The following is a 20793-nucleotide window of genomic DNA, read 5'->3' as shown; positions in this document are numbered from 1 at the left end:
ACGTTCACTTAATGGGCCACGCCCGCGGTCCATGTGCAGTGTGTTCAATATTTTATTGTTTGCTCACTGTTTCAAAAACAACCTGAAAAAGGTAGGTTGCACTTTAATACGGCTTGCCAATTCATTTTTTCCGCATCCATTACAATTATTTCATCGTATAAATTATCACTGTCCTGCGAAGCACTTCCGCGTCCCCTGCAAGACCTGCCTGCCTCTGTACACTGCGAAAACATTGATTCAAAATCACAACGACCATTTTAAACGCATTAGAGGCTTGGAGCAGTACCTTGTTAGCCACCGCAGCGGTGGCCTAGTGGTTGAGCATCCGTCTCGCATGCGGGAGGTGCGGCGTTCGATCCCCAGTGCCACCCGGTACCCACCGGTGATACAATGGGTACAAGCTTTCCCGTGGTCTGGTGCTCGGCTTAATCAGGGTGAAATGCTTGGGAAATGGGTCTCTGACCCCACCTTGAGAAAAAGAAAATACCTTGTGTCATGGCGCTCTTTGGCCACAGATGCCCTTGCGCCATAAAAAAAAAAAATCTATAATCATCAGGATCTCGTTAGTCTAGATAGCGTTTGGTACCATGATGTCCATAAGGCGTCTCGTCAGTACCCGTGTTTCGGCCTCTCTCTTCTAGAGCGCACTTTTCGAACTTGTCCTCAAATCAAGCTGCGTCATGAATGACAGGAATTAAGGAATTAAGAGGCTTGAGGTCACTGGCCGAACGAAAACAGCCTTCCTTCGGAATAAGCGCAACATATGCGCTAATTTTTGTTCGAAGACTTCATCTTTGCGTACTGAGAAACGTGCTTTGTCTAGAACGAGCATGTTCGGGTTTAAATGGGTTTAACCCGATTTTGTTAGAAATATGTTTGAGGTGCAATAACGGGATAAAATCGTGTTTCACTCGAAAACGAAACATCCTAAATATTCTTAGGGGGCTGCCAGCCGAAGAACGAGATGTGACAAATGATGGGATGATATAGCTACTAGCCTAGCGTGAGCTCTCCGTCCCGCGCTACTGACCGCTTCGCCACGTTGTAGTCCGTGGCAATATAATCATGCACTCTGCCTACTGCCGGCCGTGACTACAAAGTTGATTTCAGTTAGGAGATAGATGTCTGCTGCGTGAATGCCGCTGACAGCATTTTGCTGAGGATGTTGGAGAACTCGGGTGCATTAAGCAGCCAGGTGCAATATAAGCAGTCAGGAGTTAGGTGACGAAGGTTAGGTGTATAGGAATGCGTTCCACACGCCTAATCTCACACCCCAGCTCAGTGTTGCTAAACACTCCAAATGACATCAGCGTTACGCACCAACCCAGCTGTCGTTGAAATTTGCATTACCACAAAGAAAAGGGACCGGTCACTTTTTTTTTACAGGGACAGCGACGTTTATCAAAATCATGTCGGCGTTGCCCGTACCGACGCCATCAGCGCCACGCACACTTTCGCGTCGCAAGAAATCTGTCAGCGAATGACTGCACCAAACGGGTCGATGACGACGTTCGAAACTCCCCCCCCCCCCCCCCCCCCTCAACCAGATGGCTTAAATGGCAGCTGCACCACTTTATTTAGAATTCATGGATCCGAACCTATACAGGCCGCAAGTAAAGCATGCCGAGTTTTTTTTTTTTTTTTGCGGGAACGTTTAAAACAGTGACGTAGTCGACGATCAAATCTCAGGCTTCTCCTCACAGCACCGGAGAAGTGCGGAGAAGCTCGGTGATGACGCCACGGGCGATGAGATGTCAAATTGAATAATAATAATAATAATAATAATAATAATAATAATAATAATAATAATAATAATAATAATAATAATAATAATAATAATAATAATAATAATAATAATAATAATAATAATAATTCTTTATTTGCACCATATAATATCACACGGGAGACCAGCAGTAAAAGCTGTCTCATAGGACAGCTTGACAAGGCCGCCGGCCCCCCCCCCCCCCCCCCCCTATACATTTCACAGCAAGGCATGGCACATAACATACAAAAAAGGAAGAAACTGCAGGAACTAAGAAACTGCAGATAAATAACTGCATAAAATAAACGCAATTTTATACACAAGAGCGCATGATTCATTTCATTTTCTGGTAATTTTGTATCAACAAACAGAGGATCTGCCAGGAGCAAGCAAGAGGTCAGGCAGTTTAAATAACAGTGAACAGGAATGGAATGGTGATGAGTTAGGTAAAGAATAAATTATATTCATTGCTTGGTTGAACAATATTCAAAGAAATAAATAAATCTAGAATGAGAACCGCGACAAGGAAAACATATAAATGGCAGACGAACTTTTTACTGTGTAATAAAATACTTGCGAAGTTCTTTAAATGTCAACTTTTCAATCTGAATATGCGCACAATGTAATTTGTTTAACAATCTGGGTAACTTGTTTTGTAACGTTTGTAGGCCAAATGTTGTTTGTTTTTTTGTACCGCTGCCTTCTCTTACAACTATAGCTGCGCGTCGTCGGATGCAGCCGAACAATGCTCTGCAGACGCTGCCTCAGATGGCGTTTTTCCTGCGGCTTCGGACTGCGCCGACAACGACAACAACGACCGAGTAGCAAAGTCCACTTTCCGCAACATTCACTCATGGCATCTTCGACTGATCACTTTGACCTTCTGAACAGAGTGCGCAGATCGGGTCGAGCTCTGAATAGTCGGAGTAGACGCCTTCGAGCCAAATGCGCGAGGCGCTCCCGGAGCGGTCACGTGCATAACGGAAACAAAACCTGGAAACCATTGTGTTGGCACCGACCGGTGATGAAGTTCGGAGCGTTTTACTTAGTCCGAATCCTACTTCTTCGTCAAAGTAGTGCATCTATATTGATCCTCAATTCACTCGATAAACAAAGAGCGGTTTCATCGGCGCCGCAACATGGATTTCGAGCTTCGGCACCGTGGCCATCGCGCGATAGGTTCGCTAGCTGACACCTGCCTGCGGTGATCCACAATACTTGAGGCGCTCCGAATCTCGGACCACTCCGATAAGCTTTCGTCTCAGAGTGGTCGGGCTTTGTGGCTTCGAGGCACTCTGAGCGGCAGGCGAGCGCTCGGAAAGAGCCAGCCGAACGTGTGGCCACCTCTCAGAGCGCTCCAAAACTACCGGCTGAGTGTACTACCAAAGTAATGGAAATTTCAGCGGCATCGCGTGGATCACCATACCGCGTTATTGTGCATGCTGAAACTCGTATTCCTTAAATGCTGAACGCTACGGGCTGGACTCGAACCCGCACCTCGCGTGGCTGACTCTGCCATTGTCACAAACATGTCTGTTTCTGACGGCCGAGGTCAGGTGGCGCTGCTGATAACACGTGGCGGTGCTTTGGAGGCGACTGCTTGCATTTGAGGCACCTTGGCTTGCAGGCACAGGTGGCGACGCCTACCACGCAGACATGTACGGAAGGATAAAGACCGTATTTATCGGCCAGCTTGCACGTCCATGTGCGGTCACTCTGCAAGTGCGCGTGCCGGGCGGCGATACAATATGTGGGTGCGTGTTGGGCCTGGCCGAGACAGAGTGCGGCCAACGGCATCCATCGCCGGTTCTGCAAAGCATTTCATTCTGTCGTCTACTTTCGACGACGACATGTTCACCAGAAAATCCGCTGTCGGCGTCGGCTTTGTGAGCGAAAAATCACGGGCATGACTCTGGCAGGTATACCATCGGGTGCAAAAGTAACAGAACCCCCCCGCCCCCCCTTCCAAGTTCTGGCCCGTGCCACTGTGGTTGGGGCACCACCTGACAAAACACTTCTGGTGTCGAGACCAGCGCAGTGGGCCCGTTTCGACATCAGAGCTGCTTTGTCAGGTGGCGCCCGTATTCAGAGTGGCATAAGCCGGAACTTGGAGGGGGAGTCTTACTTTTGTGCCCGATGGTACGTGGTCCCCAGACAGCAACCTAGGAGGCCGGTGGGCCACCTAGGTCACGTGACCTTGCGGCGTCATCACAACCTGCCCACAGGATAGTAGTGGGCAAACTGTCCACCGTGGCAGGTGGCAGTTAAATCAATGATTGGTCGCTCGGGAAGAGTAGCCTGGACCGCACATGGCCGACACCTGTCGACGCAGGGCAATGGCGCATCGCGGTTACCACGGCGCCACGAGTGGTATGATTCCCAGGGATGCATGAATGTAAAGCAGAGAATGAGCAATTATCCTTGTATGGGAATTAACCCATTACGCTATCGCGTCATAGTTTTAAGGCGGAGCTTAAGTGTCCCCTCCCATTTCTTTTTCTTCGTGGTCTCCTGCGATCAGTTCGCTAGGTGAAAGTTGGAGACGAAGAACGCCTACGGTTGGGCATCGTTATAAAGATGCATTGAAAGGCACCGACAGCAAACGAGAACTGCGAACAAAGCTTGAAATGATTTGATTACAACGTCGCAAGGGCAGTTTGTCGAATGAGGGCCGTGGCTAAAGTGCTTCGTCTGCACCAAGTTTGACCCATTTGTAGAGCGAGAGCTGTCAGGGGCAGGTTTCCCTGTTGTACGGCGTTGACGTCGTCGGCGTAACACTGTGTCACGAGGGTCGGTAAGCATGAAATGTGGCGTCATGCGTGACGTCACTTCAACGCGTCACGCCGAGTGCTGCAAAAATCAATGGCGTAAAGAGTGATAGCATAGCGACATTGCGTGCAGTCAGCCATAGTGCGTGTGTCATCGCCGCAAACAGCTGCCGAGGTGGTGTTCGAACCTCCGCTGCGGTGACAACAAAAAATTCCGCTGTCCCGCCAGATTCTTCCGGAGCGGGTCGGGATCTCACGGAGGCTGTCAGGTGGCTCATTCAGGTCGTCTGGGAGTCAAGGACAGGGTGGCAGGTTAACGAGGCAAGTTTTCGCTCGCGCGATATCGTGTTTGCAGTTCGAACCAGAAACCGGCTTTCATACCGCGGCGCTCTACAGCTGAGAGAAAACCTTTCAAGGCAGTACCCAACTAATCTGGACAAAAGGAGTTTTGAACGGGAAAGAGTTTATGAGCGCAATTTTTTCCTATATTGTAAGATTTCACTATAACAATCAGTATGTCCGCGGATCTCCCGTCGGCAGGCTTGCATTCTTTTGCTATTAACGTTTTTGCTATCGTCAAAAGCGTTTGCCATTGTTTTTCTGTGGCAGTCTTAACTGCTAGGTGCGAGCGATGGAAGCACTATTAAAGGATTTTGCTACATTACCCTCTATATTTCTATACCTGTACTTTACGGTCTTCCAGTATTCAAAATTTTTGTCCAAGAATGCTGGAGATGTGATCGTTGGACGTCGGGAGCTCCGAGTTACTCCGGGTGACCGCAGCGGTCGCTGCCAGCAGTTATAATTTTGCTTCGAAGCCTGTCGAGGGGGGAATTTCTGCTGACACGCTGGAGCTCGCGCGATCAGATTGACGAAACCGGCGCGGGCGCGTTGGCAGATTTGAAAACTTGTGGTGGGCGCACAGACACAAGGCCGGTGTATCACCCGCTGCAGCCTGACAAGACACGACAGCTGAGTGCTTCAGGTGGCGGATCAGCCTGCGAGGTGATCGCTCCCAGACGCGCTCGACGAAATGTCGTCGGGGAATGGGTGGGGAGGAGGGAGGGGGGGGGGGGGGGGGACTGCGTGCAACGAGCCCGCCTGTTCCCCCTGTAAGCGGGTAATTGTGAGCGCGTAATTGATGCGCCGCCCGGGCGGGTGCCGCCGCAGGGCGAGCCCAGGAAGCGCCGGTGTTGCGTGGGCGTCAGCCGGAGGCGCGCCCGGCCATTGTCTCGCCGTTTCCGCCCGAGATGCCGACTGACTGCGGACGTGCGCCCGAGTCCCCAAGGCCCTTCGCGAGGAGCAGCATTTCTTTTCTGCGCGGAGGGAGGGGCGAATCTCTCCCCGTTGAGTAAAGAGGGCGTTGTTGTGCTCGGAGGACGCGCCTTTTACGAAGTCCGTCGGCTCTGCAGTCCACGGGTCAGCTTTGTAGCGGGTTTCGCGCAACTGGCAAAACTATGCGACAGTGCGCCTCCCCGTGTTCTTGTGTTTGTCTCGGTCGCGCCGCATTGTTCTTGCAAAGTGCGTGCGCTGTGCCGTTCTTCCGAGGCAGCGAGCTGGTGTCTGAGGGAAATGTTCCAGTATGTATAGTTATTGTTTACCGCGACCGACTTTCTTAGTGGCGCGCACCTTATTTTTAGTGCGAGAGCTGCGGCGTGGCGCGATGCTCCGTGTCTCCGCCCGTTTCATCCTAGGTGTGGCTAATCAGCTTCGCGCCAGCTTGGAAGCAGCGCTTGTGTGTTGGCCGTGGCGCATCAGCGCAGCTGTAAATCCGCGGCCACTCTTAGTCCTATATGTGCGCATCATGTGCCTGAGTGATTGCTCTTCTATACTGCCTTTCTCACAAGCTGACGTGGAGTGCAGTTTGAGGGCCGATGCAGTAGTTGAACGGCCGACCTTGCCTTTGGGGCGTTCATTTCTTCGTGGAATTCAAAAACAGTGGACCAAATAAACGTAACGACTGCACCGACCCTCGCGTCATCTATCCTGTGGGTCGATGGCGTTGGTCCGGCAACGTCGATCGCAGATAGAAGCCGCTTGACGATTGCAGGTGTAGCGACTGTGGCTCAGTGCGTCGCGTTTTGTGACGTGAATTGTCATTTCCTCTACCGGTATTAAGCCAGAAATTAGAACGCTTCTCCCGCTCCTCATTTACGACCTCCCGCGGGCCTGCACCGTTACAAGGAATTCGGGGGCCTCGGTTGAGCTCACGCGCTTGCCCCTCGAGAGAGCGCAGCTTGTCAAAAGCGAGGAGGGAGCCGTCACTCGGGCGTTGTCGACTGCGACCGCGCCTGGCGCTGCGCTTGCCGCGTCACCTCTGGTGGGAGCGCAGAGAAAAATGAGCCTTTCTCACCGGAATGTTCAACTCGAGAGCACGCGAAGGCAGCACCGAACACTGCGGGTGTTCACGCAGCCGACTGCGTTGTGCCTCTGGGGTCACTCGAACGCACTCCAGGCCTCGACCGTGCGCGTTGATGATGGCGATGACAGTTGACCGATATTGACAGACGACATTCGCCATACGAGGAGCGGCTAGCAGTCATCGCGCCTCGTCCGGCGACACATTGCCGGTCGGGGCAGCAGACCTCAGCCTTCTGCCAGGAACTGTTCGTGAGATGAGCCAGGCAGAAACAGACGAGGCTTCTTGGAATCGGCCGAGTGTCCGTGTTGTTCCACCACCCTTCCACTTATTTGCAACCGCCCCTTATTTGGACGGAGCAGTGAGATGAGTTTTCCACCAATCGTGGTTCAGAATAGAACCATTCATGCATACGGCCGACCCTGAGGTGCGGCAGAGCAAACCAGTGTCAACAGTTCATTGTCAACAGTGTTGGCGAGCCGATGGCAAGTATGCTCGCGCCTAATAGAGGTAATCTGTCCACAAAGAGCTCGCAATCGTGTGTGTTTTCGGAAACCGCGCGACAGTACCGGTCGGAGCACCGTAAAACCGCAGAGTGAGTGCGCGCGACTCGCAGTCATTCTCCTTAGGGCTGGACCCATCGAAGCGCTTGACGCTCTCTTTACTGCGTCGACATCAAATGTCTCGAATAGCCGTCTAGCCACGCAGGGACGGCGTCTGAACCTAAGTGCATGGCACAGAGCGCTTGTGCGATACTATTTGCGAGTGAACAGGCTTATCAGTCGCCGCCTTTGTGGTTACAAAGCTGTTTTTCTATTTTTTTTGGGGAGGTTGCACTCGTCCACGCTTGGCGCCTTATCTTTGGCAGCTGTTATCCTTCCTCCCCACGCGTGCGTTGTGGACAGCCGCATGCGTTTTCGGGGTTAATTCGCCTTTTCCCGCGCAGCACGTGCTCTGTACGCGCGCAGTGCTCCGCAAAAGATCACTCTGGTTGGATACTTGGCGGCTTCTTATTTCGACGTTAATTAGCCGCGTATGAACGGCGGCGCGAGGGGCGAACGCAAATAACGAAACGCATGCTACACCGAAGCACACGCAAACGCACGGCCCCAATAAAAGGCGCGTTGTGAGCTCAGCATAAAAGCTCGTGAATGTATAGAGCTGCGACCGAATTAAGTCCTCGCAAGCGTTTGCGGTTCATTTCGTGGCGCGAGCATATATCTGTGGCCGTGGGCGACTGATTGGGGGCCGGTCGGTCCCGTTCGCGGGGGGGAGGCTGCGAAGCAGATTCCCCCCGTTGCGGGCGGGGGGCACGCACTGGGTCACGGAGGCCCGGGGGGACCGGTTCTCCGGGGGGGCGGGCGTGCAGCGCGTGCCCATGCAAATGTGCGCGGCGGCCGGAAGTGCGCCGGCGAAAGTGGCCCCCGCCCCAGCGGCGGGGCCCAGGACGACGCATCTCCGGAGGCGCAGCCCACGTCCGCTGCACGCGCCCCCTGACTGCACGTTCTCGCCCGAATTCGCGATGAACCGCTCGCGCCCGCGGCGGCGAGCGCTCATTGCGAAGCCACTCCGGTACGAGCCGCGGGCGGCCGAAGGCGCGCGTGCCGTCCATCCGTGCCTCGCCGCTGTCCAGCGGAGGTCCGAATTTAGCTGGGCACGGTTCCCGTCCTCTCCCCTATAGCTGGCCTGCGCCGATTTTTTGATGCAGTAGTAACCGGCTCGCTTACGAGGGAGAAATATGCAGATGCACATGCGAAACGCCATCGGAACTGCCGCAGAAGTGCATCCCCAGTGAGCGCTCGGCACCTTATGGAGGCTGTATATGCACAGTCTGTGTCGAAAATATATAGCCCAATTAAAGGGTTTGATTCTGGGCTGTGCTGTGTCGCTCGTTGTGCGTCACTAGCGTTGTGGTAACGTGGCCTTGCGGCGTCGTCGCAGCAAATTGCCCACCGTGACAGGTGGCAGTTAATATAATGATTGGTCGCTCTGGGAGGGCGACCTGGACCGCAAAAAGCGCACCTCTGGGAGCACCTGCCATCGCAGGGCAGGCAGTGGCGCATCGCTTAACCGCTGCACCACTGCGCCAGGAGGGGTATGAGGACTCCCAGGGCTCTATGAATGTAAAGTGGACAATGGCCTTCTGCATATATTGGAATTAACCCATTACGCTCTTGCGTCATACCCTAAAGGCGGAGCTTTTATTTGTATTTATTTCCATAACTATATATTTTATGGGGATTCAAGGAAAAAGTTGCTCAGAGCAACTTGACGGGCCTTCAACCCTGTCTGCAGTCAGCAGCGGCAGGGAGAGCTATAATACATTAAGAAAAACTTATAGTTAGTTCAAACTTAAGCCATCAGGCAGAGATTCAGTAGAAGAAGAAACACAAAATCTAGTAAATGCAGTTTACACATGGGCAGCAAAAACAGCAATAGAAACATTTACGAGATAAAGCCTGAAGAATAAAGGATGAAAATGATTGCACAATTTACAGAGGCTACAACAGAAATATCATGTAACAATAACAATCTGCCCCGAAAGCACTCACAATAATAATAAATAAAAAAACATGAAGCGACAACTTAGGTCATATTCAAATATCACAGAAATATTGGTACAATCGTGAATCAGGACAAGGAGACACGTCTATGTTATTGCGCATGAGGTTGTTTAACAGGCGTGGTAAGCGATGATGTAACATTTGAAAAGCGTAGTTAGTGCGAGGATGTGGCACGTGCCAGTGTTCAGGCGATCGTGTATTGTATTCATGTCTGTTTCTTATCAACCGGGCCAAAGTTGTGAGCTTAAGTGTCCACTCCAACTTTTTTCTTTAAGCAATCAGTTTATCTTTCCCCTAACTAGTCTGCCAAATTATTGCGAAGTGTGGCATTCCTGAACTACAGAGCGTCATCGATGCCCGCAGAACCCGTCGCATCGCGCGCCACGCCGTCAGCGCCTGGCATCGCACAAAAATTCACAAACAATAAATAGCACACGCCCTCCTCTTCCGCCGTCTTCAGAAGCAGGACGACACCGCCGGTGTGCGGCATCTGGAAAAAAAAAATATCGCAAACAAAGCTACCTCCTCCGGCCGCCCGTCTGAGGAGGATGGATGGGGGATGTCGCTACCTTCAGCTCATTCAGGGTCCTTAGAGTGGATGACCTCTGAGCCGCGCCCGATAACAGCTGTGGAGGGAGCCGCGCCCTCGGAGCTGGGCTGGTGGCATCGCCGTTGTCGCAGCTCTAAAGTGCATACGTATCGCTTCTAACGCGCCCAAGACTGCGTCTTCTGGTTTCTATGTTCGTCTCTTGCCAAGTTCAATGGCATTCGTAGTCGGATCGTTCCGATGGGCGATTTCAATGCAGCCGTCGTCAGGCACAAACAATTCATCGACGATGTAACAGAACAAGAGTTCTTTTCAGGAACGCGCTCTAAACCCGCGACTAAGCCCAACGCTGAACATCCTTGATAGTCGCCGGATGTTTTTTTTCTTCCTGTCCGCTCTTCCAAGCTCATATGTATAACGTGCTGGACAGTCGGCCCACCTAAGCCACGTGTGCAGTGTGCCCTGTGCATGGCCATGTGGAACCGTGGGCTCCGAAGCGCGGTCGGAAATGTGGCATCCGATGGCCATATATGATGCACTGAAAGAGTTCGATCTTGCGCTAACGCCACAGTATAGCGAGTTGCACGCTCTGCCTCACGGTATATATGCAGTTAAAGGCACACCAGCCGGCAAATGCCGGACAGCCAAGGCTATATATACACGGGAACGACGCAACGTCCTGGCTCGGCTGCGGGTATTGGATTGCCGGCCCCGATTTGGTGGGCGCAGGGATCGCGGTGTGATCGGCTGCAGTGTGCAGCAGCGCAGCGGAGGCCACCCCGTGAGCGGCACCGTGCCTCGGCTGCCTTTTTGGGGTTCCTCATTTCCTTCGGCTTTGCCGCTGGGAAAGCGCTTTTCCCTCCTGATGGGTGACGCTGTGCGCAGTGCCCCTATAGTTTGCTCTGTGCATCGTTCCGTTAGTACATCGGGAACCCTAGCCACTGAAGGCACTGGGAAAAAATAAGAAAATTCCAGTGACTCTATATGTCCGTGACTTTCGGGGCACCTTCACGGAGGAATCATGATGGCTGGCGGCACCCTTCTCACCTCGCTTTGTTTGTGTGCTCACAGAGTAATTGTACGGGGCTGTGGCATGCGTCCTCGCAGCTAATACGATACAGCGCCAGAAGCCCGAGTGCGTACCAAATCAACCGACGCGTCAGCTTTGCAGGGAAGTGGCGCGCATCTTTCATGAGGGAAGAGATGCCTCTCTGCAAACGCCGCTCATTACAGCACAGCTCAGGTTGCCAGTGTCACGCAGTGTGTTCGAAACCCTGTAAGAGGGCCCTTGATTCATCGACGGAGCCTGCTTCTCCTCGGCAGGCATGTCATCGGGGCGTCGTCCCGTTCTTTCCCCGTTTGGCTCGGCCAGCTATGGGTGACGCGCGCGGCCTCGAGGAGGCATCATGCTTCACACGTAGTCCGAATTTTTAGCAACGCGGACTTGTATATCACGCGACCGCGTTCCGCTCACTCGGAATGGCAGCGCGTGTGCACCGGGCGCTTCGGAAGCGTGGCTCATCCAGGGGCGGCTTTCCCAGCACCTCGACTGGAATGAGCCTCGCGTTGAGCGGGGCCCGGGACCGCGGCGGATCCGGGCTCCCGTCTCCTCTGTGCGGCCGGCGCCCCGCTTTCCGCGGACGCCAAGTGCGGGCATATTTCCGCCGCGGTGCGCCCCGAGCGGGGTCGACCGGCGGGGTCCCTTTCGTGCTGACCTCGCGTGGTCAGCGCCGCCTAAGTGGGACGGCGCGTGTTTCGCAAATCGAATACGCCGCGCACCGAAATAGAATCGGCGCTCACGACTCGGCTGCGGCGGCGGTGCGATGCCGACCCGCCGCTCGATAGCGGCCAATCTCGGCTGGCCACGACTGCTTTCGGAAACGAGGAAAGCGCTCATCGCTGCTCGTTTGCGCCACCACATGTGGGTCGCCCTCCTGCGTGGTCACTCGCTGTTGCGCAAGCACCGCTGACCCGGCGGCTGATGCTTCTTCAGCGCCCAGGGGCGGAACACGAACGACGCTGGACGTCGACTCGGGTTTGCTGCCAGCGCGACGAACTGACGTACCGCGCACTGGGAGGCGCTAAAACGCAACGAGAAAAAAAAAGCCAACTCCAGGCAACGAGCATGCATAAGTTTAACTAAATTAAAAATAAAATAGAAAAAACGAGGAGAACCGCACTGAGATTTGCTGCCCATCCACCCGCCGCAACCATCGACCAACTTCTCCACCCGACCTCCACCTTCCCGAAGTTCCACCCACCTTCTGCCACCATTCACCCTCACCTTCCATAAAAATGCTGTCGCGTGTGTGAAGCCTTGGCTTAGACTAAAAAGATAGTCATTCAATGCTTTTGAAAGTATGGTATTGAAGGACTATGCTAAAAGCATTCATTACAGTGAAAGCGTCACTGTAATCTCGCATCATGTTTCGCATCAGGCATAGTGAGTGCCCTGTCAGCATTTTTTAACCTGTATTTTTTGAAGCATGAAATGCTTTTAGCTTCCCTTCTCGGCAAATTAGACCGAATATCGTCCGCATGCCCAACGTGAGTGCGAACTCTTCCAAACTGTTCCGAAACTTTCCGCCCGAAGTTAGTCTTCAGCCCCGAGCAGGATCTGAACCGGCGGTGACCCAAACAGATCAGCTCCGCTTTCCCCTGCTTTGGACCACAATCGCCGCAACCTCTAGTGCCGTGCGCATAACTGGTATATCCTCGCGCGCTGTGCTTCGGATATCGTCGTCTTCATCTTTCATCCGTTCTTTATGCGTGGCGATTGTTTGCGGAGGCCGCCCAGAGAAAAATTGGTTTCGCGGGAAGGAAAAGCGCAGTCGATCGCGACCGCGATCTGTGTATAGCACCGCGTGCTGACGCCGTGGCTCCTCTTCGAAGGCAGGCGGTGGTCACGCGGGTCGTCACACGCAGAAAAGCGGCGAAGATATCGGAGAGCGATATCGCTCGTTATGAAAGGCCAACAAAAGTGGCTGACTGTGGTGGCTTCAAGACCTGAGCGCGGGTGTACCACGATTTATATACGGACCGTCCAAGAATGCGCTGCGCCCTATCTGCAATGCATTTCAAGCTTACATCTGCTCTCGACGACTTTTTTTTTTTTTCTGAGAGCCACTGAAGAGAACGTAACCATAAAAAAACAACAACTCTTTTGCATGGGAATAAAAATTGTATGGCGAGTGCACATTCGTAGTAATGCGGTTGATGAGCGCTAGCTGGTCTTCCCTTGTGCTTTTCCAATTGAAAAATCGTAAATTATGGATTCCCAAAGAGACACACGAGCTATGGGAGGTCCTATAGTGGCGGGCTTCGGGTTAATTCAGACCACCGGGGGTACTTTAACGTGCACTGCCAGGAATTTAAAGTTGGCCCGAAACAAGTGCATGGCGCTAAAGGGACGGGTCGAAGAATAATTTTTACCAGCCAAAAAAAAGACGAGGGACAAGAGGAGAACCTTACACAGGACAAGGCTGGAAGGGACGGGACCCGCTCCCATCAATAATGTGCACTTGTCAAGCGGGTCCCTAAGGCGATCGACGTAATCTGTCCGGGTGTAATGGGGTGGTGTTCAGCCCTATGAGCGAAACAATGTACCGCAACTCTGAGAAATTCGCCTGCGCGCCAGTGCCAAAATAGTTTTTCGTGAACGTGACGCTTCTCAGTGCAATATAATGCAAAATCAACGCTGTGTGCTTGCACTTTGATTGAAGGGCACGCGCTGTTTTTGAGCAGCACGGCTCAAACATAAGGCAAAACGAGATCAAAGGAAGTCAAGGATAGGTACATGTCCAAGGGTAGCGCGTACAGCGGTGTTTCTGAGAACGGACTCGCAAGCCTTGGCTGGTGATGTAGTAAAACTTTGTGCTGGGCAAGTTGGTGTTTTATTCCCTCGGGCATAATATGACCTAATGTATATGATCTAACACTGGTATTCGATCTGCTCGGAGGGCTCCTGTAGCAGAGATACTCCACTTAAAATATTAGACTTTACATTCCTTGACCGCATGTCTTCGTGAAACCTGCCTCAAGCGAAGCAAGCTGCTTGTGAGAGCTGCAACAGGATTCCAGAATATACAGCGTGTAGGATAGATTCTATGGAGCGACCACATGAGAACTGACATGGCTCGTATTTTAGTTGATTTGATAACACGAGATTTTGCTTCGTTTCAGCCTTTGTTTCTCTAGCTTCACCGCAGCGGGCGCTGAGCAGTTGTGTGCTTCTGCCTCTTTCGCAGGCGAGAAGCCGTACACGTGCACGTGGGAGGGCTGCACGTGGAAGTTTGCACGCTCGGACGAGCTGACGCGCCACTTCCGCAAGCACACGGGCCAGAAGCCGTTCAAGTGCCAGCTGTGCCAGCGCTCCTTCTCGCGCTCCGACCACCTGTCGCTGCACATGAAGCGCCACTGACGACGCCAGGTGGGTCCACCTGTCGGCCCGCGTCTCAAACACGGTGCCCTGTGTGTAACTCTTTCGTCTGTGCAGAACTCGCCGGCTCCAGCGGAGGGCGTCACTTGCTCAACTTCCCTGGCGCCTCGACCAGCTGCGGCCGGCAACGCCCCCTACCTCCGCAGCCAAGAGAAGAGAGCCGTTCCTAATATATATGTCCACACACCCATATGTATATTACACATGACAAGAGAAGAGGCCTCCACAGGCGACTTCGCTGCTGCCGTTTCTTTTTTTTTTTTCTGCGGACGATGGTGTGCTCAGTGTGGGACGCTCCGGTGCCCGGACAGTGTGCGCCGACAGAACTTTCGGGACGAAGCGTGCCTCTTCGAAACCGCCTTCCTTGCGTGGTCACGTGCACGCCAGGCTAAGCGAGCGCCTGGAAAGTGACACACATTCTGTAACACCCGACTCGTTCGCGGTGTCGTCAACCCTAGCACGTCGGTTCATTTTCCGTCACATTGCAGCTGCGCGAAGCCCCGTTATTGAGTTCTTGGGGGCAGGAGAGCTGTGCCGACCCTGATCTTGCGGTGCATCCCGCGCAATCTCTCCGCCAAGCATTGCCGCTGTGGTGCAGGCCTTAGCAGCCGTCGAATACTTTGTTCCTGCCTGCTGGCCCTGGGCCAGGAGTCGCAGGCCTTGCTCAGCTCACTGCCGTACGCACGGTGCCGTGCCGCGGCGGTGTACTTAGCCCAGCTGTGATGCATTCCCCCGCGCTCACCGGCCGGGCTTTCTTTGCCGCTGAAAAACTGCGCCGCCTCGGATCGACTCCTCTTGGCTCACCATGACGTGTCCCAGGGCGCCGGCGTCGGCAGCGCCCTGTGTCTGTGCGAAACGTCGCCCTTATGTCCTATGGAAGCGTGCTCTTAGAGTGGTGGAGAACAAGCGGCTACGCGGCTGGATCAGTGCCTTCGGCGTGCTCTGCTGTGTAGCTGCGGCTAGCGGGAGATTGGGGTTTCGGGTGTCGATTTCTGGGACGCACGGAGTGCCGAGACGGCACACTGCTATCGTGCAGGGAACTCAGTAATAGCACCGTTTAAACGGCAGCAGACGACTTCTGCGCCGCACATCTCCATTCACTCGCGCTGAGCCGTCGACTACAGCGGAAGTTAAAGGGCCCCTGAAACAGTTTTGAAAGTGGATGTAAAATGCGTGCTCTGTGCAGTGTCAAGACTATCCAGCGTTCGTGCACCGTACAAGTCCTCAGAAGCGAGCCGATAATTTAAAATTAAGTTTTCTTTAAATTGCTATCCCCGCGGCTCGTGGCGGTGTCTGCTGCCAGTTTTTCGCGCGAATCGTGCCGTACGACGTCGTTTGGCTTGCTTGATGTCATTAGTGAGAGACTGTCATTGGCTCGCCATGAAACGTAACATCCTATAACTGCGGTAAAAACCCCCAACAATGTTCTTAGACGAAGCAGAGACGCAGACGGACTGAAGGTGGCGGCATGCCACTCCCTCACTCCGGCCGTGGCGTTAACCGGAACTGAGCAACCGAGCCAGGCGACGTATTTCAGGGCGGAACGCATTCCCGGCCTGTAATATATTTTTTTTCCTGGCTCGTTCCGGATGAATAGAGCGGAGAGGGAAAATAGAGGGGGCCGTTTTTATTCGTAGCTGCCACTGATGCTACATAGGCGAGATCGAAACTTTTTGCAAGAGGATGATGGGTGATTAAATACCTGTCTGTATTTCGCTTTACTTACCCTCGCTGCAAACCGTTTCAGGGGCCCTTTAAGACCGGCCGCTTCTCCTGGAGGGAAAGCTCTCGCCGTCGTGGCCGTTGCCTTGCTTACTTCGTCGCGGGCAATCCGACCTGACTTGCCGGAGTCCCAGTGTGCACCCACCCGAGGCTACGGTCTAATCTGCTGTTTGAGTTCAAAGATGCCAGAAGATGGCGATTGAAAATAAGCGGACCGATTCTTTTGGAATGTGACCAAGTGCTAACTAGGCCTAAATGAACGCCCCAAGAAAAGGCTCCTTTGTCCGCCGGTGCTGCGTCGTATTTTGCCCCAGTCATTGCCTCCAGCGGAGCACGCCTTCTGAACTAACGCTGAGCGAGCCTCGTCGGTGGAGGTGGCAGGAAGAGCACGTGGCCTCGGGATTCGCCCGAAAACAAATGGCGCAATTCCGTTCTCTCTGCGGCACACTCGCTGGACCACGACTTACGGTTCCACCTTCCAACTCGTCTCTAGGCTTTCTGAATGGCAGTTTTGGCTCGGGAACACCGCACTATCTGGTCTAAAAGGCAACGCACACCCAAGGGAGCAAGAGTATTTGAACTGCTGTCTTGCTACGTGCACGCCCAAAGACGCGACGCAGACTCATACTACCACAAAAACAATGCGAAAGACCGCTTTTATTTCCTTACCCGTTCTCATACAGCTTCTCCTTTTTACCGCTAGGTGACGGTGCTTAACCGGAAGTTGTGTTATCGTCATCGTCGTTGTGGTAAATTTTAAAAGACAATGAGCATATTTTGTTAGAACGAAGCCGTATCCTCCCAGATGTTCATGCAGCACAATTTATGGCACCTTGTGTTCGGGGATAATGACGGTAATGTGAACTCAACCGCCACTGACATCAGTAAAATCAAGACAAGCTTCACTGATGGGCAGCTTCATTCGGCCTAAGGACAGAAGTTAGGCATTCAAATTCGGTATCGCCTAAAAAAAAAGGCACTGGTAACTACTTGAAAGGCAAATTTCAAAATAGCATTTCTTGGAGCTGCAAGCAGTGTTTTTCTTTAAAAAAAAGAACACTGTACTGAACCTAGTAGCATACATCACAGCGTCGTTTCAACAGGGACGCTCTTGTCATCCATCCATTCATCCCTGTGGTTTTGTGTGCCGTTGAGGGAACGGAATCGTGCATCGAGATGCCTACTGCAGGCGCCAGTGTACTCCCTGTCGCTTGGTCGCCTCCTGCCTGACTGCGTATTCACAAAGCATGCATTCTGGCTACAGCGCCTTGCCAAAGCGACGCGAGCGAGGAGACCGGTATCAAAACGCTCATTCCATCCGTGAAAGATGCACGTTGAATATCTTGACAAACATTCGACAGTAACGTATTAAAGCCAGTCTCTACCGTCTATATTAGCACCGTCTTTTTTTCTGCCATATCGTGGAAAACAATGATAAACGAAACAGAATTCCATTCCTAACCTTTTGACTGCCAGTTAGGATCTCCTTAGATCGCTCTTTGCTTATTTTCGCAGGCCCCGCCGCGGTGGCTCAGTGGTTAGGGCGCTAGACTGCCGATCTGGAGTTCCCGGGTTCGAACCCGACCGCGGCGGCTGCGTTTTTATGGAGGCGAAACGCAAAGGCGCCCGTGTGCTTTGCGATGTCGGTGCACGTTAAAGATCCCCAGGTGGTCGAAATTATTCCGGAGCCCTCCACTACGGCACCTCTCTCTTCCTTTCTTCTTTCACTCCCTCCTTTATCCCTTCCCTTACGGCGCGGTTCAGGTGTCCAACGATGTATGAGACAGATACTGCGCCATTGCCCTTCACCAAAAACCAATTATTATTATTATTATTATTATTATTATTATTATTATTATTATGTTTTCGCAGGAATGCAATGAATTATAAAAGAGCAGTTTATTTCCAACAACACAAATGCAAATGAGTGGAAAGTGATGGACGAGGTGAGAAGAGATGAGGCTTGTCGAGCTGGCAGCTTCAGGCTTGGTTTGGTTTGGCTTGGTGGGGCTTTAACGTCCCAAAGCGACTCAGGCTGTGAGGGACGCCGTAGTGAAGGGCTCCGGAAATTTCGACCACCTGGGTTTCCTCAACGTGCTCTGACATCGCACAGTACACGGGCCTCTAGAATTTCGCCTCCATCGAAATTCGACCGCCGCGGCCGGGATCGAACCCGCGTCTTTCGGGTAAGCAACCGAACGCCATAAACATAGAGCCACCGCGGCGGCGACAGCCCCAGGCGATTACACGAGTTTACAAGGTACCGCAATGCGCGCTTACTTGTTTCGCGCCCCTCTGGCCGTTCCGTTGCCATTTGTCAGCTTTTGAGGACTCGATGACGCGCGCAGTCCGGGGGAAGGCGCTGTGCAGGGCTCGCTTTGCGAATGCGCTGTCCGGCAGGCGCGTGCTCCATCAGGCGATGTCGACCACGCCCTGAAGAGACGGTGGCCACCTTACAGGAAGAGTTGCGCGTACCGGCGATGCGCGGCTCCGAGCTTGCGCCCTTTGCAGCGGTGACAGACGCGCTCTGTTTGTCGCTTGTTTTCCACTGAGATCGATGTCTGCTGAGGGTGAGAGCAACACTATAGGCGGTCGACGGAACGCAGGATATCGCTTTATGCTCGGTATGGGTGAGGCCTCCTAGTTTAAAAGAAAAGAAAGACAAGCTCTCCTGGGCATGGACGAGAACCAACACAAGAGAATGCCAGTCCGCCCGGCGACCTGTGATGCGAACCTGTGGCGCAACCACAGCTGGTTCTGAGCGTGTGAGCTGGTGCACACTTTGTCCGCTCCGCAGGGTGGTGAATTGCGGGTTGGACCCAGCTTGCCTTGAGAAACGCGTGGGAGGCATTCGTTGGTTCAGGTGTGTCCGGAAAATGTTTTCACGAGGTGCGCTTTTCCAGTTCCAGTTTGTTTACTCAAAGGCACTATTGGCCTCGTTGGAAGGAGCCTTTACAACCGACGCGTCGTCGTATAACGTATTTCTCGTCCAGGATCGGTGCGGATGTTGGAAGCGCGCGCCTTTGTCCGTCCTCGGCCGCTGTCGTTGTTTCGTCGCTGTGAGCTCGCGCGCTGCTTTCTCACCCTTGACGCAAGCTGGCCGCTGTCGCTGCTGCAGAGTCGACCCGAAGGGCGCGCTTTCCGTGGCGGCTTAGCAGAGGCTCTCCTCACGCCCTCGTCCGGAAGGCTCTCCGCGAGCAGAGATCGCGGACGCATGCTGCGCACGTCATCTGCTAAGGGTGCCCAGCGATGCTTTCGGTGTTCTGTGGCGCCGTGTTATATTTTGTACGCGATTTCGAACAAAGGCAGAAGCCGTTGTTGGCTCAATCACAAGCGGTTGGTTCGTCTTTTACACTCTCTGGACACGTTGTTTGGCGGCAGTGTTTTCCCCTCCGGGTTGTATTTTCTGCCGCCGCTGCCTCCGGTGTACGTTGAATGATGGGTGCCTTGGCCCTTGTTCCTTGTGTGCTGTCCCGTGCCTCGCCCGTGGGAGGTCGCCACCGGAAGGTTCTGCTCACACTGTGATTTCTCGAGCAAAACTCGGATATTATTTTTCCTACAATAAAGATTGTGCTAGGAAAGCAGCCCCTGGTGATACGAGTCGTATGCATGTGCGGTGGAGGGAGCCCTCTGCCCCAAGCACGCGGTGTGTATTTGTTCTGTTCTGCTCTGCTCGCATATGCGACGATGTCTTTCGCTCGCGTATGCACAAATCTTGGGTGATATGCGACCATTCCAAATTTTCAGATCCAGCAGTCAGACCAGCGCCTCTCGCGAGCAGTGTCCATTTGCAGGCTGTTGTCCGTTATATGCGGCCGATTTAATTGTGCCAATGAGATGAGGCAACCATCGAAAACGTGGTACATCATTTTCTACAAAATTAGCGAATTCTGTTTTTGCTCGTAAGATACCTCAATAGCTAACATGCGTGTTTTGTTCGAAATCAAATGATGCCTGTACACAGACACCCGTCTCACTGTAGGCGGTCAGCTGTTCGAAAGGTTGACAGTTGTACCGCCGGACACTCGTTTATATTTTCAGAGAAAGTCTGACTGTGCCTGGCGGTCTCTTACAAAAAGGGATATTGCAGTTGTGATATTATTATCAAAAATCGCGATGATCAGTCATCATAAGTAAATTACAATGAAAAGGCAACACCTTTTGTGTCTCTGCATCATACCGACATTATAAATCCTTGCTGAGTTTTTGCATCAGACTCACATAATAAAACCTTGATTTTTTACAGTGACATTTTTACATTAGACACATTATAAATTCTTCATGATTTTTTTCATTTCCTTTTTGGCATCGGACTGAGATCATAAATTCTTGATGAGTCTTTGCATTAAATTCGCTATGAAAAAAAAACTTAGTCTTAGCAGAAATCATGATACAAGACGACGTCAGAGCAGTATCTTTTTCAACTACCTCCAAAGACTTTTTTTTTTTCAATTGCTTGCGCAACTTGTGCAGTAATGATACACATAAATTAACAGAACATTGCAGTTCAACATCTTTATTTGCACCTGCCAGATATTGCATACAATGGACCGAAACTTCTCTAGAAAACTGGGCTTATTAATAAACTCTCCACTAACACCTGTTGGAGGCCTTTCTCTGCGGATATACGAGT

At 52.6% G+C, this 20793-nt stretch overlaps 1 protein-coding gene and 1 non-coding gene across 5 annotated transcripts in view; both read left to right on the top strand.

Annotated features, from left to right (window-relative positions):
* Positions 1-19745, top strand: part of LOC144128584 (uncharacterized) — a 114105-nt gene extending 94360 nt beyond the window's left edge. For all 4 annotated transcript variants that reach the window (XM_077662097.1, XM_077662098.1, XM_077662095.1 and 1 more), the window contains 2 exons: positions 14248-14429; positions 14496-19745. In XM_077662097.1, the coding sequence (XP_077518223.1) occupies positions 14248-14420 (173 nt within the window). In that variant the 3' untranslated portion in view covers positions 14421-14429; positions 14496-19745. The remainder of the gene's footprint in view (positions 1-14247; positions 14430-14495) is intronic.
* TRNAG-GCC (transfer RNA glycine (anticodon GCC)) lies at positions 17681-17752 on the top strand. Its single transcript has one exon. It is a non-coding gene; the product is annotated as a tRNA-Gly (tRNA).
* Positions 19746-20793: the final 1048 nt, after the last annotated feature.

This window comes from Amblyomma americanum, chromosome 4, assembly GCF_052857255.1.
Source record: "Amblyomma americanum isolate KBUSLIRL-KWMA chromosome 4, ASM5285725v1, whole genome shotgun sequence".
Classification (NCBI taxonomy): Eukaryota; Metazoa; Arthropoda; class Arachnida; order Ixodida; family Ixodidae; genus Amblyomma; species Amblyomma americanum.
Note: the sequence above shows the minus strand (reverse complement) of the source record. Positions and strands in the feature narration are given on the sequence as shown.